The 18,281-nt window shown below is 39.6% G+C and overlaps 2 protein-coding genes across 4 annotated transcripts; one reads left to right on the top strand and one right to left on the bottom strand.

Moving 5' to 3' along the window:
• The first annotated feature begins 45 nt into the window (after window positions 1–45).
• LOC106914577 (copine-3-like) lies at window positions 46–13,725 on the top strand. 3 transcript variants are annotated; one of them, XM_014981451.2, is made up of 17 exons: window positions 46–214; window positions 732–870; window positions 1,572–1,751; window positions 1,999–2,073; window positions 2,154–2,225; window positions 2,307–2,387; window positions 3,801–3,890; window positions 5,250–5,348; window positions 5,722–5,808; window positions 5,883–5,942; window positions 6,268–6,401; window positions 6,609–6,663; window positions 6,776–6,827; window positions 6,918–7,051; window positions 8,443–8,679; window positions 8,995–9,107; window positions 10,535–10,675. In XM_014981451.2, the coding sequence occupies exons 2-16, from the start codon at window positions 739–741 to the stop codon at window positions 9,103–9,105; spliced, it is 1,599 nt and encodes a 532-aa protein (XP_014836937.2). In that variant the 5' UTR covers window positions 46–214; window positions 732–738; the 3' UTR covers window positions 9,106–9,107; window positions 10,535–10,675. The 3 variants fall into 3 exon arrangements, with proteins under 3 accessions (XP_014836937.2, XP_014836936.2, XP_014836935.2); XM_014981450.2 differs by lacking the exon at window positions 8,995–9,107 and having other exon boundaries at window positions 735–870; window positions 10,535–13,725; XM_014981449.2 differs by lacking the exon at window positions 8,995–9,107 and having other exon boundaries at window positions 47–214; window positions 10,535–13,725.
• A 608-nt stretch (window positions 13,726–14,333) lies between these two features.
• Window positions 14,334–18,226, bottom strand: idi1 (isopentenyl-diphosphate delta isomerase 1). The gene is made up of 7 exons (XM_014981453.2): window positions 18,098–18,226; window positions 17,394–17,542; window positions 17,024–17,196; window positions 16,858–16,950; window positions 16,151–16,281; window positions 15,965–16,069; window positions 14,334–14,881 (listed from the first exon to the last, which is right to left on the bottom strand). Exons 2-7 carry the CDS (start codon window positions 17,537–17,539, stop codon window positions 14,669–14,671), a joined length of 861 nt encoding a protein of 286 aa, XP_014836939.2. The 5' UTR covers window positions 17,540–17,542; window positions 18,098–18,226; the 3' UTR covers window positions 14,334–14,668.
• Between the last annotated feature and the right edge of the window lie 55 nt (window positions 18,227–18,281).

Raw genomic sequence — 18,281 nt, 5'->3', positions numbered from 1 at the left:
GGCAGCAGTTGCTCCGCCTCTCTGGCTCCTTTCAGGAACGACGCTGTTCATCTCCAGAAAGAAAACCGACTATTCGGTCATAGTTGGGCGTAGCTTCTGCTAAACCGGGGGGGAATAATTACTCTGCTGCAAGCGGCAAGACAGAAGGGCCAGATTAAGTGCGCATTGATTGATCTATTATTTATAAGCGGCGACGTGGAAGTTGTTTCCTAGGGTAAGCTTGGATTTAAATTTTCTCCGAAATATGCGGAAGTCGACGTGGTAACCCAGCTAATTAAGTCAGATGTTATTAATTTTATGTGTCTTGTTTGGTTGTTAGCTTAAGTTAGCGGTATTACTTTTTTCTCATTTTTACGTACGCATTAACTTTTTACTGTATGTCCCATGTCTTTTATCATTAGCGGCTGCGCTACTGCGAAGCTTACGTCAAAAGCTATTTACCACTTTTTAATTTACGCAGCAAGCTGGAGTGTTGGTTGCTACAGTCGCGGTAGTAGCGTTAGCTCCCAGTATTATCTGTACTTGGTTAGTGTGGTGGGTGTAACGGACTGGGTGTGTTCCCCATCTGCAGGGACGACACTCGAAGTTAAGCTGAAAAACAAAATACTGTCTATACAACCAACATTTCCCCCTTTTTCCTTCTGTTTCCTCAATATTTTTGTTGGCTAAACAGTTCTCGACGTTGTGTAATTTGGTGTGTTGTTGCCTGCATGGTTTCTACCGCTTGTTAGCAGGAACATGGCTGCCCAGTGTGTAACCAAGGTGGAGCTCACCGTGTCCTGTGAGAACCTCATGGACACAGACATCGGCTCCAAGTCGGACCCCTTATGTGTCCTTTTAATGTGCAACTCTGACTCCAAGTGGTATGAGGTCAGTAACATGAGCAGGATAAAGTGTTTTGATTTCAAAATTAGATACAAACGAGTTATTAAAGTGTGAATAATCATACTTCATAACTTTTATTGCTTAAAAAAGGCTACGTATATGTTGAATATTGCTACTTTTATTGCTAGTTATAGTGGTGGGGAAAAGAAAGCTTTCATGATGCAATACACTCCACTGGTTCAAGTCAAAATCTAGTGCCTTGTTTTTTTTTTTAATCACTAAAAAATGTACACCTACACTAAAAACACAGCTTGTTGTTGAAGTGTGGATTTCCTCTGCAAAGTTACCAAAAAGTGCACAGAAGAAACAAACCCAGCTATTTTCTCATAGTATTTAGGCCAATGACGTCACGAGAGGCATTTGCATTGACCCAAAATCTAGACCTCAATCTGAATGAAATGAGTGCAGACCTAGTGCAGTACATTCAACAACGATATGAGATTGAAGGTGACCACTTCAGCTTATTGCTGGTTAATAAGTTGAAGTGGTTCCATAGCTGCCAATAAATTCACAATTTATTGACTTTCATGGAACCTTTCTTTCTGAATGTTCAATCTCATCAATGCTATTATCAGTGTTGCATTAATCATTAAGACCCTGACTTATAGGTCAACATATGCTCTTTATGTTGCTCTTCATGTTAAGATTTGTAACACTTCTCTCCTGCGTCATGTCTTTCCCGACAGATGGGACGCACAGAAAAAGTTCAAAATTGTCTCAGTCCGAAGTTTGCCAAGAAGTTCGTCATCGACTACTACTTCGAAATGGTCCAGAAGCTGAAGTTTGGGATTTACGACATCGATAATAAGACGGTTGATTTGAACGACGATGACTTTCTGGGGGAGCTGGAGTGCACCCTGGGTCAGGTGAGGTTACCTTTTCTGAAACAAAACGACACGTTTTGCAGGAGTTGCTGCGATTTTATCTCTGGTAAACCATTGCTGATGAGACTCTGTGATGTTTCCTCTGATGTTCACTCATCCATGCTGTTATGGATATCTTTTGCCCAGCGGGCCTCACTGCTGCCTTGTTTTACTCATCATCTGTTCTGCTGACTTAATCTTTTGATTCATCTTCTCTTTTTTTTTTTCTTTTCCTTTGCCCCACACTTAGGTTGTGTCCAGTCGGAAACTCACCCGGCCGCTTACGCTGAAGAACCAGAAGCCAGCTGGGAAGGGAACAATCACTGTAAGGTTCAGCAAAAGGCAACAGGAAGAACGTTGTCTGTTTGGAACTCCTGTTTAATGCATCTACATTTTGTGTTGCAGATCAGCGCGGAGGAAATAAAAGACAATCGGGTGGCGCGTTTTGAGGTGGAGGCAAGAAAGTTGGATAACAAGGTAAGGGCATTTCTGTTTGTGCTGCATGCTATTTATTCCTCAACATTTGGTTACATTTTATTCTGCTGTGTATTTCTGTAGGATTTCTTTGGGAAGTCTGATCCTTATTTGGAGCTATACAAGCAGACAGAAACCGGATGGCAGCTGGCTCACAGGACAGAGGTAACACCGTCTGTACGGCTTCTGGTTGCATAAAAGAACTTCTTTTCTTTCTTGTGTGTTTGATAGTTAGCATGCTGTATAGTTTGTAGCCCATTATTGTGTGTTAAGTTGCAACATACATGTATTTCATTGTTGCTACTGCTCCATTTTCATGTTGGTATTAAGTCTGAAAGCCATAAGACCTAGGATAGTATGAATGCAGTTCAATTTCTGACATAAAAATAGCTGCAAAGTAGTCACAGTTTCACCTACATTCTCAGATTTTCCTGCGGAATGCAACTAAATTATTTGTGGAAAATCCACTTATAGAGTATATCTAAAATCTTCTAAAGAAAATGCATCTTGGCAATCTCAAATACCTAGGCTAAATGCTGTTGGTTTATGTTTGTAAATTAGCCAATCCAGGAGTGGCATTTATATTCCTTTGCGCTGATTGGCTGTAGTTCGAAGAGCTGAAATAAGGGAGGTTAGCTTTAGCAGTAGTGCTAAGACAGTTTCCTCTGTGCGTATTGGTGCTTATTGATCTATATTTGTTGTTTGGACTACATTGCACTTCAAACACTTTAGAATTTTTAAACATATTTGTTTACCGTTTCGGCTCGACACCAAAGGTTAAAAATCCACATGGTATTTCTAATCTTCCTGAAAATTCTCCTGCCAATTCAAAGACGGGAGTTATCAAGTCACACTGTAGGCACTTCCTGTCCCTTAATCTAAAATCACTTCCTGTTAGTCATTCAAAACATTGACATTGACAGGTGCTACTTTCATCACGTCATGCTTTTATTTTTAATGTGGCAAATGAATAGTTACACTTTATTGATATTCAGAATCCACTAGTTAAATAAAAGTCTCTATGTGTTAAAGTAAATGTTTACAGCACAAACAAATGCAGGATTTGATTTCTTACAGCTTTATAGGCAGACTATACATCATGCCTCTAATGAGAGAACATGGATTTCAGACAGAAAGGCATGTAAACATCTGAGTCATTGTTTGGTTTTCCCTTTTTACCATCTGAATGGAAACAGGAACCACTTGCGATGTGACTGTTACACCATAAACACTTTGTAATGTTTCACACTGGATCGAGCTCCCTGTTATCTGATGGCTGATCCCATTGATTTAATGAATTAAGCGTTTGCTTGAGGGCAGTAAAACTGCTTCTACATGTGAATTCAAGCAGAGATGTCTTTGTCTGGCTGCTTGGTCAGTTCCAACTGTTTGCATGGAAAAAACCATCAGTGACCATCAGGGCTGCCGCACTTCATCTGCTGCTTCAGCTGCTGTTGTGATTCAGAGCAATGTCATCTAAATATTGTAAAACCAAACTGTTAAGTATCACTGGAGGTAAATTTATGTTGTGGATGGAGAAATCTGTTTTTGTGTGATTTCCGTGAACTTTGTTTTCAGGTGGTGAAGAATAACTTGAACCCGACGTGGAAGCCGTTTCGAGTTCCCCTGCAGTCTCTGTGTGGGGGAGACCTGGAGAAACCAATTAAAGTAAATATGGTTTTCATCCTCTAAACTTGGACTAAATCTCGTCTTCGCCCGCAGTCACATTCTGATTTTTTTCTTCAGAACATGCAAAGATGCACTAGCTTGATATTGTGTTTCTTTAACCTCTGAAGCGAGCGTTTCAGGAAGGAGACAGTTTGCGGAACAAGTGAGTGATTTCGTGTGCCACGGAAGTTTGTCTTTCCTCATCTTCCCATATTACGTACTGGGTGAGGTGTGAGAGTGAACGAATTACACTGGAACACTCCAAGTGTCGTTCCTGACTTTGTGTCACCAATCGGGTTGATACAGAGACATTTGTGTGAGACACAACTTTCCCTGTTTTTACTTCCTTCCTGTCCTGTTTCTAGGAGTCATTTTTTTTCTTGCACGTTTGTTTCATCTGTGTGTTTCGTCTTCTGAGAGCCACCTCACCTAACAACAAACCACACATTTGTCCATGAACCTTAACAAAAGCAACTTGGTTTGAGAATTGGTCAGGTTTTTGCTTTGACTCATCACTTCGTGACGATGCTGCTGCCGATTTTAGATGTAGTCTTGTGACCTGGCTAGTTTTGTGGGGTCTGCATTGGGAACAAATGCACCACCTTCCCCAAGTGTTCATATTTTGTCATGTTTCAACCACAAATTCTGATGTGCTAAGATTTTGTGACAGACCAACACAAAATGTTTGACTTTCAAAGTCATAGAAAATTGTGATTATGAGAAACTGGAGCCAGACCACAGAGAAACAGCGTAACTTTCAACCTCATGACTTTTTAGAGTTGAAATGGTAACTTCCAATCTCATATTTATGACTTTGTATTTCATAATTCTGACCATAAAAGTCAACATTTTGACTTTTATAACTTTGAAAGTGAAACATTTTGTGTTTAAAATTCATCATTTTGACTTCCTGTTTGGCTTTTATCTTTTCTTTCACAATGGAAATTGTCTTCCATACAGAACTAACAGCTTTCCTTTAAACAGATGTTCTAACCTGAGCTGTGGATTTCTGCAGCTCTTCCAAAGTTAGCATGTTTAGCTGATAAATACTGTTGTATCGTGTCTTGGTAGGTTTTCGGTTGTGCCATTTTCAGACGGAGTAAACGGTTGGATTTCATTTGGACATATCATAGTAAAAGGGGACTGAATATAAATATACCCCACAGTTTTATTTTGTTCTTCTGCTTTACAATTATGCACTGCCTTTTGTTAGTCTGCTGCATAAAGTCCCAGTAAAATACGTTGAGTGTAGCAAAAAAAAAAAAAATCTGAAAAAAGTTTAGCTTAATACTTCCACTGTGCTGTGGCGTATTGCCTTGCTATCCAGCACAGCTGCAGCTCATTTCCAACGTTTTCCAGGTGGAGTGCTACGACTACGACGACGACGGCTCTCATGATCTCATTGGATCCTTTGAAACCACGATGAAGCGGCTCCAGGAAGCGTCGCGGACCTCTCCGGTATGACCTTGTGTGTGCGAGCGAGTTTCATGTGAACGTCGTAGCAACCAACGCATAAAGCATCTCTTTTGCCTCCATGCCTTTTGTTCTCATTTTATGGCGTCATATTGTTCTGAAATGTCATCGTGATGGATTGGAAAGTCACAGCCTGTTGTAGAACAAGTCTGACGGCTGTAATTGAAAGCAGTAATGAAAGGAAAATCAGGTGGCGGCAGATCCACCTAATGCCTGTTCTCAAAAGAAATCATTTTAGTTTATTTGATCATAGTATCCTTCATTGTTCTGAAAATCTCCGGATATTTTTTTTCTTAAGTATGAGTTTTCCTCTATTGCTCTCTTATGATAAATTCACCAGCATCGTCTTGTTCCACAGGCCGAGTTCGAGTGCATCAACAGCAAAAAGAAGCAGAAGAAGAAAGGCTACAAGAACTCTGGTGTTGTGAGCGTGAAGCATTGCGAGGTATCTTAGTTTCTGGGCTGTTATGAATGCGGGCAATGTTCAGATTTCTGTATGACGGATTCTTTTCTCTGCAGGTTGTAAAGGAGTATACGTTCCTGGATTATATAATGGGAGGCTGTCAGATCAACTTCACTGTGAGTTTTAGCTTCAATCAAACTTGTCATCTGATTCATTTTAGGCTTTCTATTGAACTGTTCTTTTTTCCAAGCTGATACGATCGAAAATAAATAACTTTGCATCTATTGTGGATCAAAATGATGCAAAGTGGCACTTTTTTGGTACCAATGAGTCTGGTACAGCTCTGTGTGGTTTCCCCAGTGTTTTCAAAATGTATGAAAGTTTTTATCATTTTACTCTCACAATCATTAAAGGCTCCAAATTTACATGACACTATATAAGTGTAGTTTCTGACTGCAACAGGAGATGTGCTGTTTTTATGCATCCATGTTGGTCCAACAGGTGGCTGTGGACTTCACCGGCTCCAACGGGGATCCCAGGTCTCCTCAGTCCCTGCATTACATCAGTCCTCAGGGCGTTAACGAGTACCTCTCTGCTATCTGGTCCGTGGGCAACGTCATTCAGGACTATGACAGGTAATAACACGTTTTCTTTTATTTTAAATAAAAACATTTTCCATTCCTCTTACTACGTTACCTCAGCAGCTGTGGCGTTGTGCAAGTCACATGAAGAAATTTCAGCAAGAATGTGTTTTTACATTTTATATATATATATATATATATATATATATATATATAATTTTTTTACCCGTTTTACCAGTTAGATTTGTCTCCTTTTCTCAGTGATAAAATGTTCCCGGCGTTTGGCTTCGGAGCCCAGATTCCACCCACATGGCAGGTAAAGCTCATGTTGCGACATGACACTCCTAACACTCCTAATCCCTTCAGAACACCTGAACCGAGGCTTTCTTATCGACCGAAGGTTTGAAACACATGATCTCCTTTTACAGGTTTCCCACGAGTTTCCTCTCAACTTCGACCCCTCCAATCCGTTTTGTGCAGGTGTGTTGGCTTATCTCTGCAGCGCAGTTGCTACTGGAGGTGTCAGTTTTTGTTGAACTAATGCTAGTCTGATCTACCATCATGGTGCAGGTGTTGAAGGGGTGGTGCAGGCCTACAGGGCGTGTCTCCCTCAGGTCAAACTCTACGGCCCTACCAACTTCTCCCCCATCATCAATCACGTAGCCTGTTTTGCTAAACAAGCCATCCAACAGACCACTGCATCCGTGAGTATTCATAGTGTCCTGATTTCTTTATTTGGTAAAGGTTGACGCTTTGCGTCTCAAACGTGAAGCCGTGTTCCCTGTGGATTCGACGCTGTTGTCAAGGCAACAGAAATCTATATATGGTTACCAGACATGTCCTGATAAATATTAAGAAGTAGCAGAAACGCATGTAGAAAGAAAAACTTTTTAATTTATCTACACTTTTGAGGATTTATTTGCAGTTCTGTCAACATGACACAGAATCGCCATGGATATAGATGTCATAATTTTGAGCTTGTTAAGATGTTTTTGTATGTATTTTTCAGGGTAACATCACTATACATCAGTAGCCAAATTTCCATTACAAATGTGCACAAAAGTTTGTCGATATTCCACTTAATGTCGGAAAAACACTTTTCATTCAATAAGAAACACAATTAAAATCACACTTAAATAACTTTGCTCACGCAGTAAGTTTGTCAATAAATTATCCTCCTACCATTTTATGTCATCCTTTTCGTCTTTTCCACCAGTAGTATCATTCGGTTATTGATCACGTGACTCGTGTGATGCAAAAAAAAAAAAAAAACACCCCATTCTAACGCGAAAACTTTTAGTCTTTTACCAGAGGTGGCAGAATGAGAAGACGGACAAAAGGTTCTTTAACTTCACCTTGAATAAATAGCTGGAATGTTTCTGGGTGTTTGAATATCACAGCGATCGCAATCACACATCAAAACTGGTTTTCATACACACTTAAACAGTAAGCACACTTAAAAACTTGGTGCATAGTAGGAAACCAACCAGTTTAAAAGATCTATATCAGTTCATTTTATACGACTACAAAATGTAGCAACCTAGACAACATTTAACCAAATGTTAGTCTAAGTCAAGTCCATCGCAATAAGCAAATAAACAATTAATCTATTGATTGCATTCAAATGACTTACATTTTTCGAAGGACAATTTTGTTTACAGAGATTTCATAATCAATTTTATGTATGGTTTTGGTTATGTGTGCTCTTTTAAATTAATTAATCAGACTGTATGTATCACTTTATATGCACAAAATGATGCATTTTTAACAAATTGATACATACAGTCTGACTGTAGTCAGAACAAGTAGCTTTTTTCATAGCTGAAGTTTAAAAAATGAACTAAATACATAAATCATGGGAATATTTAGACTAATGTGACATTCATGTCCATGATGAATGTGTGAACTTGTTCAAAAATTTTAATTTGCATGCATTCTTCAGTCCCTTCTCTCTCCACTTCCTGTGTTTACGAGCCAGTTTCCTGTTTAATCTCCCCAAAGAACGGCTGTATCCATAGCAACATACCCGTAGCACAGCGCATTGTTTCTCTGTTTATGAAGTTATTAGATTACTAACTTGTTCTCCCCCTTGCAGCAATACTTCGTCCTCCTGATCATCACCGACGGAGTCATCACCGACATGGATCAGACGCGCAACGCCATCGTCAATGCCTCACGGCTGCCCATGTCCATCATCATCGTCGGCGTGGGAGCGGCGGACTTCAGTGCCATGGAGTTCCTGGACGGAGACGACGGCTGCCTGCGCTCTCTGTCCGGCGAGGCCGCCATGCGGGACATCGTCCAGTTCGTCCCCTTCAGGAATTTTCAGAACGTGAGTTTGTCAAGTCCAGTTCACCAAACTTCTTTCTGTTTCTCTCTGCTATGTAGGAGATAGAATAGGGAACGGCATTTAATTTCAACTGATTCATCTTCAATTCTCCGTTTTAGGAAGCTAACCCATTGCTATAAAATCTGCATGCATTTCACTTGGTCATTTTTTAAAATTTTGATTCAAAATGGGAGTGCTGTCATAGCAGAGCAAAGTCCCTACGCAGTGTCTGATACATCAAATCAATGGAGGCCAAGGCCCTCAGCAAAGAGCTCACTTAGTTCTTGTGCTTACATTGTTTATCCCTCTTTCTTTCAGGCGCCCAGCCAGGCTCTTGCTCAAAGCGTATTAGCCGAGTTGCCTCAGCAAGTAACCACCTTCTTCAGTTTACACAAACTGAAGCCTCCCCAAGATCCAAGTCCTTCTTAGGGGTACACATGCCTGTAATAAATCATGTCATGCCTTTATAAACAACTGCCTTAAGTTAATACTTTTAATATTTGTTTTGGCTGATCTGATCACAGATGGACAACTCCGAGCTCATCTATTCACATCTAGCACTGATGTGAAGAGATGTACCTGAACTGACCTGTTATCAGAACTTAGTTGCCAGCCTGGGAGAAATATTTACACACTTTGAAACTTTTTACATCAAGTGATTTTTACAACAATAAGCCTCAGTGTATTTTCCTTAGATTTTATATCCCATAGTTAAATATCTCACAATTCATTGTTGAGTCCCATCATCAGAAATCTGCCCCTCTTTGGAAGGATAAAGAAATAAAGGCATTGTTGCTGCAAGTTTTCACAATGGCTTTCAATAATTTGGCTAAAAAAGTACAAAGCCTTCAATAAAAAAAAAAAAAAATGACGTAACAAATGCAGAATTTGCCGTTTATTTTTTTGTTTAATTTTTACAACAGAGCGACACCAATATTGGACATCTACATGCATGTGACACTGGACAGTTGAGGTTACCAGTAACTCACTGCTAACACAAGTTTGTTAGCTAACATGCAAGCTAACTAACTCAGCTGGCTAATGAACTAATTAGCAAGGTTAAATATCTAAACCTTCCAAACCCTAGTTAGCTGGCGAGCTAGCTTTTTTACTGACTAGCTAACATTATATTTTTAAGCTAGGTGGACAAAATTCATTCTGTGGAGAAATGCATGAATTGCTATCTAGCTAAGTTAGTTAGCTAAGTGACTAGGTTAAATATCTGAACCCACCAAACTAGTTAGCTTGCTAGCTAGCTTTTTTTTTGTGTTTGTCATTTTATTTTTAAGTTGGCTGGATGAAATCTATACATTTCTATGGAGACACAGGACTTAAATTGCATTCATAATGGTCTTACAAAGGTCTAGGAAAGTCTGAAAGTTGTGTTGGTGAAACCCCGATAAAGCTTTATGTTTTTAAGGGTCAGATCTGATCAGTCAGAACAAATGTTAGCTTTGGATCTGAAAAATTTCTCGCTAGTCAAGCACTTGAAACATTAGAGATAGGGATTGTCCTCTAACATTTACTAACATTCACTTGAGACTCTTGCTCATGCTGAAACGGAGATGGTTATAGATTCAATTGCACCACCATTGCTTTTTCTATGCAATGGGGTTTTGATGCTACAAAAGAAATTAGTTTGTGGTGGCTAACAGGCCTCTTTTCTTATTCTACAGTATTTAAAACCTGACTTGTAATGAAATCACTAAAAATAAATATAAATCTTCTTTTCAGCTGTATCCTTCTAGTCACTCTCTCTCTCTGCTTTCTACTATATCAGCCTCTAAGTAACAAAATGAATCAGTATGCTCTATGTTTTGACTTTCTAAAAACTAAATCTCCTGTTTTCATGTGTCAGGCTCCTCGTGAGGCGCTGGCGAAGAGCGTGTTGGCTGAAGTGCCGGCTCAGCTGGTGGACTTTTTCTGCACTATGGAGCTGAACCCACCAAACCAGAGTCCTGCCCCGGCGGAGACGCCCGTGATGCCATAAAGAAACCTGACAGATTCCACTCTTCATCTCATGCAGCTCTATATAACAGACAGCACTGTCATGTTAGTATGTGCACTAAAGTGTCAATCGAGCCAGCTGTCGACAACATCCAGGTTAGTTCGTTAATTTTATGTGTACAGAAAAAAGAATCCTGGTGGATACATCTGGACAAGCCGAGATTTAAAGTTCTAAATTTGCCCTTAAAGATCTGAGTTTGCATGGTAGTTTACTCTACACTGCTGATCAAAATCTTAAGATCAGTCAATAAATTGCAAGAATTTGCATTTTGCACTATTGGATCTTAAGAAGGGTCTAAGTAGAGCTTCACAATGTTAAAAGAAGAAATCAGTGTAAGAGACAAAAACTTTTGAGCGGGGAATTAATTGAAAACTGCATTTACACTCAAACATGATTTTTTCAGCTGATCAAAAGTTTAAGACCATAGCTCAAAAAAACCCGAAAACCCCCCAAAACAGAAATCAAAGTGTCAAAAAAAAGGACTCGGTAATGAGTAGCTCCACCATTCTTGTTGATGACTTCAAACAATTGTTTAGGCATGCTTGATGCCAGTGTTTCCAGGAGGCTCGTGGGAACTTTGCTCCAAGTGTTGAAGATGGCTTCATGAAGACCATCCACTGTCTGGAACTGATGTCCATTTTTGTAAACTTCCCTTGCCATCCATCCCCAAATGTTCTCTATTGGGTTTAGATCCGGGGAACATGCAGGATGGTCCAAAAGAGTGATGTTATTCTCTTGGAAGAACTCCTTTGTCAGGCGGGCATTGTGAACTGCAGCATTGTCCTCTTGAAAAACCCAATCATTACCACACAGCCAGCTGCTGTTTGACGCCTCTGCACAACCTGAAGCTCCATTGTTTCATTGAAGGAAAACGCACCCCAAATCATGATGGCACCCCCACCACTGTGCCGTGTAGAAAACATCTCAGGTGGGATCTCCTTGTCATGCCAGTAACGTTGGAAGCCATCAGGACCATCAAGGTTAAATTTTTTCTCATCAGAGAAGACAACTTTCTTCCACCTTTCAATGTCTCATGTTTGGTGCACCCTTGCAAAGTCCAAACGGGCGTTGAAGAAGACGTGACCTTTGAAGACGTTTTTTGTTTCTGAAGCCCTTCTCTCACAGATGCTGTCTGATGGTTATTGGGCTGCAGTCAGCACCAGTAATGGCCTTAATTTGGGTAGAGGCTCGTCCCGTGTCTTGACGGACAGCCAATCGGATCCTGCGGCTCAGAGCTGGTGAAATTGTTTTTGGGTCTACCACTTGACTTTTTTGTTCCATAACCCTCAGGATCATTTAAAAAATGCAAAATTACTGTCTTACTGCGTCCAACCTCAGCAGCGATGGCACGTTGTGAGAGGCCTTGTTTATGCAGCTCAACAATCCTACCACTTTCAAACTCGGTGAGCTTTTTTTGCTTTTGCCATCAGGAGATCTCGACAGTGTAAAGACTTGACAGAAAATGACATGGAATCCATATTTTTGCACAGCTTTTTGCTTTTAAAGACTATGGTCTTAAACTTTTGATCAGCTGAAAAAAATCATGTTTGAGTGTAAATGCAGTTTTCAGAAAATTCCCTGCTCAAAAGTTCTTGTCTCTTGCACTGATTTTTTCCTTTAACATTGTGAAGCTCTACTTAGAATCTTCTTAAGATCCAATAGTGCAAAATGCAAATTCTTGCAATTTTTTGACTGGTCTTAAGATTTTGATCAGGAGTGTATATTGTCAAAAGTATTGTAATGCATTCCTTTATAAACTTCAGTCCCATTCTGAATTCATTGGCATTAACATGATGATGGCCCACCCTTTGCTGCTGTTGTTTCACCTCCCTTTGGAAAGTGACATAAGTTATGTGGGATTTTTTTTTTTTTTTGCATTTGTGACGTCAGACATGGATATTGGATCACCATGTCATTATAATTGTGCCAGAGACGCATCATCAGATTGAGCTCCTCTTTGCCAAACTTCTTTGTGGACCTTTCTGTGTTGCTTGCTGTCCAATTCAATAATACTTCATAGATCCTAAAAGGAAATTAAATAAATAATTAAATGTCAACTATGTGGAGCTGTTCCCACATAGTTGAGGATATTAATAATTTTGCAAAGCGCAAGTCATCTGTGTATGTCTTGTTTGTTGGATTTTCTCATCAGAAACTAGAAATGAAAATAAAGGTAGTGGTTTTATTTTTGTTTTGAAATAAAAATATTAACTTTAATGATTTTCTTTTTTTTTGGTGGGAAAACCAGAAATGTAGATTTGATTTTTTTATATATATCTAAAATGATAAAATAAATAAAAAAATAATTAAACATTGCCTTATTTTCATAATCTGATTCTCTTATCTTGGGCTGGCAGTATATGCGTCACCATGTGACGTCAATGCCCAAATATGGTAACGGCTTTGTCGAGCTCGCCATGCCATTAAAAATCGACCAATTTGTTTTTTCATATAAATGCCTAAACTTGTCCAATTTAATCAATATTTTAAACATATGTTAGTTTTATCTCTATATATTTACCTGCATATCTGTTTTGTGGTGGGGAAAAAAACACACGAGAGAGCACTTTGTGGGTACCAGGCGTGACGGTGTCTCCCACGGTCACAGTGCAAGTCTCAACATGTTCTTTTTCTAAACACGAGACAAATGCTCTGCTTCTCTGTTCTTCATGACAACTTTTCAATTTTATGTTTTGTGTTTGCATTGAGTTTAATTGATGGTTTCTGATGAGAATACTAAAAGACCAACAAAGCCCAAGTGATCCACAACTACAGATTTGTGTCTCAGACATGAACTAACATATCAGTATTATATATGCTAGTGCTATCAACACCAGTGAGTTTTGAAAATGGAAGCAAATGTTTACATTTTAAGTGTTTGTATGTTGCCATTAGTTTAAATGTAACTTTTTGACCATATAATGTTCATTTGATGGCTCCTTCCTGTTCTATTCCAGCTGCTTTGCACTTAAATCAGTAGTGGACGATGTGCCTTGTAGCGTCCTGCTTGCACTTCAATAAAATATGTTTTCTTAATCGGGTCAAGTCTATGCCTCTGAGATGTACGCTGCTACCACCTAGTGGTGAGAAGGTGGCACGACAGCCTCACCAAATCAGTGTAGTTACCAGGTACAACTCAAAATAGAAAGTCTGCAAAAAAAGTTATTTTAGAAACACTCAGAGTGGAACTCACTATATGGCCTTATTACTGCCAAATGATATTAAGGTGTTTATTTCTGTTCTTTTTGAGTAGGAGTTTATTTTTTTATTTTTAAAGAATGTAATGAATATATTTTGGGTTACACTCTTATGGAGAAGACTGCACTTTTGTCCACATGAAAGGTGAGCTACGAAATGTCATTTTTAAAGAATCTGGGTTTTCTGAACACTGTATCCAAGCTTATGAGAGAAACATTAAGCGGTAAAGAAGGTTTAACTAAAGTAGTTTAAGTAAAGAAAGTGCCACAAGCTCATCTCTTCCATGCATCTCAATTTACCATACAACTGCGCAGTTTGACATTTCGAAAATAAATTGGCTTAATGGAAAGACAGCAATTTGGAAAAACTCGTCTTTCAATGAAATCAAAATCAGTACGGAGGAAAGACAAATTGTGTAAAAGTGTACAAGGACACGTCTTGTTCACTGCTATCACTGTAGACCAAGATAGAGATTTATTACAGCTACTGACACCATTAATCAGGCACTTGAACTTTTTCATACAAAAATAATCTACTTCTGATTAGGTGACGGCTACATTGCATTCTTGTATCCCAACAAACGTTAGCAGTTTTGTATTCAGTCATTGTTCGGCATACCAGCACTACTTTCTATCTAGACTGACTCAGTTCCTTGAGCTTTCTCCTGAAGCAAAATGCCGTTGCCATTGGCAACAGCAGATTACATTCAGGACCCCCGCAGCTCAGCGTTAAAAGTTCTTGAAGACCTCCTGAACGCGGTTGCATACAAAATCTCAGTCTCCGTGGTCACATGCGGTGGATGTTGCTGTGATCCATGAACTCTTTCAGGTTGTGCAGGTTGTCCCACCACTTGAAGAGGAAAGTGTTCGCGATGAGGCCGAACCAAGGCGTTACGTCCAGCTCCTTCCGCTCAGCCTTCTCCAGCATCGCTTTGAGCTCCTCTTTGCTCACGTAGCAGTGGCTTTTTATCTCGTTGGGGTCTGGACTCAACTCCACGTCCTATCGGAAAAGCAGGGAAAAGTCTTCAAAATCGGAATGAAACGCGCTGGAATTTGTGGTTGTGACATGACAGAAGATAGTTGGGGTTCGTATAATTCAAGCACCTTTCCTAGCATTTTTTTCAAGATAAGACTGCCAGACTTTGTAGATAAAAATATAAATGATCTAAAACAAGACATTTATTACTGTTGATAATGTCTATTCTACATCCTACAGCAGGTACAAGGTAAGCTAAAATATATATATATATATATATATATTTTAGCTTACCTTGTACCTGCTGTAGGATGTAGAATGTATGTATATATATATATATATATATATATATATATATATATATATATATATACACATTTTAATGTTTTGAAATGTCTCTCTTACACTCTTGAACACCTGATTGGCCCAAGAACAAAACAATTTTTTTTTAAAATCCAATGTGTAAAATACAAGTCAACCTTTACATCAATTAAATCAAGTTGCATTTCCATTACAAATGTTCCCAAAACTGTCAATGAGAAAAAACAGTTTCACAATTCACAACTTTATTTTTCAAAATATCAAATTGCACAATCCTGTGGTCAATGGAAATGCAACTACTGAGTCACTGGGAATAATAAATATTCATTACATGGAAACAATCCACAAAAATTGTATTAAGGTAAATATCATTCCCACTCAAATTAAATGCTTAAACACAATACACAATAAAAGTGACAAAAATCTATAATAAAATATTTTCACTAATTTTCCTGGCATTTAACAATTTTGATAATTCTAAGTGACCTAAAACAGAAACGTTTAGTCTGATTTAATTCCAGACAGTGAGAAAAAAAAAAGTGTCATCTTATTAGGTGTAATGAAAATATCCGGCTTCAACTGCAAATAATGTCTTCCATATTTAGGCTTTAAATCAAATGTTGTATTGCACTTTATTATCAAAGTGTGCTGTTTGAATATCAAGCACTTTCAAGGACTTTATATAGAAATCAAGCACTTTCCAAACCTTAGACACCCAAATGAAACTCAGGCAGTATCGTCCTTACAACAGGAGCGTTGATTAGAGATCGGATCGAGTCGACCCACCTTCTGCATGAAGAGTATATAATCGATCTCATGTTCTCCCCACACCCCGTCGGACTGCGCTTTGTAGTGGATTCTTGTCAGGTACATCATCTCCTCTGGTGGCACCTGGAGAACAAAAGCAGATCAGACTTGGAACGAAGATGTGGCTCAATCCTCTCTAATCCTCCTCCAGCCAGTGCTTCCCACCTGCTCCAGGGGGATTCCCAGTTCAGCCTGGAGTCTCCTCTGGGCGGCCTTCCTCACACCCAGCGCGTCCCTCTCCTCCAGCTCGCTGTCCGTGTGCAGAGGATGACTGCAGCATGTGTTTGTGAAGCAACCTGCATGTGGGGAGAAAAAGCCAGCTGAAGCTATTTCTGATTAATTATTAGGGCAGCAACTAACAACCGCTTTAGTAATCAATTATTCTGACGATTAATCGATTTAAAAATAAAATAATGGGGGCACTTTGCAGATTTTTCATCTAACCGCTTAAGCTTATTTTATAAATACTAAAAAAAAAAAAAAGTTAAATTCCCTTTTTTATGTATGAAAATAAACATTTTATTGCCTAAAATGCAACAACATAGCATTCTTTTGGTGCACTTGATCATTTCTGGAGGACACATCTGCAACTAAAAAAAACTAACATTTTTTTAACAGAATTTTAACATAAAACTAGTTCCACGCAAAATACTTTTAGACTTTTCTATATCTTAATACAAAATTTATATATATTGTACTGTTTTGGCTTAATTACTGCTGTGAATATGTTTTTTCAGCAACTTGTGGTTCCCAGTTAATGATTAATCGACTGCTAAATTAGTGGATAATTATTTCAATAGTCGATTCATCGCGATTAATGCGTCAGCCCTACAAAATATGTTGTATGGTGGCAGGGACCTAGCGTTTCTCACCTGGGAAGGTGATTTTAGCATCGGATCTCTGCTGCAGGAGCAGCTTCTCCTCGCTGTTGAAAAGGAAGACGCTGAAGGCTCTGTGCAGCAAACCTGGACAGTGTTTAGGAAGACAGGTGAGGTCGGAGCTGCTGAAGCAGTGAGAGCGGACCGCAGGCAGGTATACCTTTGTCGATGTTGGAGTTGAGGTGGCAGTTTTTCTTGGTGTCCGCTCCTATCTTCTGGTCGTTCTCGTCGATGAGGATGCACATCTCTGCGAGCAGCTGGACCTGCTTCTCGTCCAGGTGGTCTGTGGTGATCTCGGGCATCCTGACTGCAGCCTGTGCGCGTCTGACCTCGCTGATGTAGAAATGGAACAACTTTAATATTGCATCCTGTCCACAATATGGTATTCGTAGATTTTAGACAACGGATTTTAGCGGACCCGGGGGTTATCTATTCATTTAAACCAGTTCATACAGTAGAAAAACGAAGACATCTACAACACGAATAAACAAGCCTCTTTAAACGATAGTAGCTCCAAGGATTTAACCCACCTGGATATCCGTCTGCAGCCGCTCGTCACAGAAGGCCTCTGCCACCCAGGAACTACTCTGCTGCTCCTGGCAGGTACGTTTGATTTCAACACGGCGACTCCCTCGCGGGATAGCACCCGGAGCACCGCCCACACAGCTGGGGCCATGGCCTGACCGAAACAAAAAACCAATCACAAGGACGAAGCACCCGGCTGATGGTAATACACGGACAAGATAACCAAGGAATGGATCGGGTGACATTGTACACACGTAGCCAAAGTTATCCTTGGCATACAGGTGGCTTTACAATAAAAAAGGAATCCTAAAAGGGACAATGGAAGTGAGGTTTTGTCGCATGATTATAAGTACTTAACATCTTACTTGCTGCAGATTCTGAGTATATTCACCTCTTTGCCAATCTGAGTATTACCTACCCGTATTTCCTATGTGCATAAATTGTCCACTTTTGTGACAATATCTTTGCCGTCCAAATGTGATTATGGTTTAATGGTTACTAAAATAGCGACATTTTTGAGATTGGAATTGATTTACATCAGTAGAATCCATTCCATTGTACTCTATTTCGTGTTTTTTTAATCAACGCAGACTGTAAACACGCCATCAGCCCACTGCACCACCCAGGCCTCTAAAGACCGAACATACGTATGCACTGTGGGGACACATGCAAACCACGCAAAAAGCACATACTATGAGATGCTACTTACCGAATACGTAATTTGCAGCAGGAGAGCCAAAATACGCCCTTGAAGTCTATTTAAATGTGCTTGCTACAGTTATTCCGGACTGTCAACGAACGGTTACGCATTCGCTCTCTTCTTCTGACGTTACGGACTTTGATTCGCTGTCTAAACGGCGGCGTGACCGCTCATTGGTTCAAAGGCTGCAAAC

The sequence above is a fragment of the Poecilia mexicana genome, unplaced genomic scaffold (assembly GCF_051168715.1).
Source record: "Poecilia mexicana isolate PSO_F unplaced genomic scaffold, ASM5116871v1 scaffold_20, whole genome shotgun sequence".
NCBI lineage: Eukaryota > Metazoa > Chordata > Actinopteri > Cyprinodontiformes > Poeciliidae > Poecilia > Poecilia mexicana.
The sequence above is the reverse complement of the archived record's forward strand: the minus strand, read 5'-3'. Positions and strand labels throughout refer to the sequence as shown.

Coding starts and splice junctions, on each gene's coding strand:
- idi1 (XM_014981453.2), bottom strand. CDS start 17,539: ATGGCCCCAGCTGTGTGGGCGGTGCTCCGGGTGCTATCCCGCGAGGGA. Junction 16,282..16,857: donor TGCTAAAATCACCTTCCCAG/GTGAGAAACGCT, acceptor CCCCACATGCAG/GTTGCTTCACAAACACATGC. Junction 14,882..15,964: donor ATATACTCTTCATGCAGAAG/GTGGGTCGACTC, acceptor CTTTTCCGATAG/GACGTGGAGTTGAGTCCAGA.
- LOC106914577 (XM_014981450.2), top strand. CDS start 739: ATGGCTGCCCAGTGTGTAACCAAGGTGGAGCTCACCGTGTCCTGTGAG. Junction 2,074..2,153: donor CTGGGAAGGGAACAATCACT/GTAAGGTTCAGC, acceptor TTTGTGTTGCAG/ATCAGCGCGGAGGAAATAAA. Junction 8,680..10,534: donor CCTTCAGGAATTTTCAGAAC/GTGAGTTTGTCA, acceptor TTCATGTGTCAG/GCTCCTCGTGAGGCGCTGGC.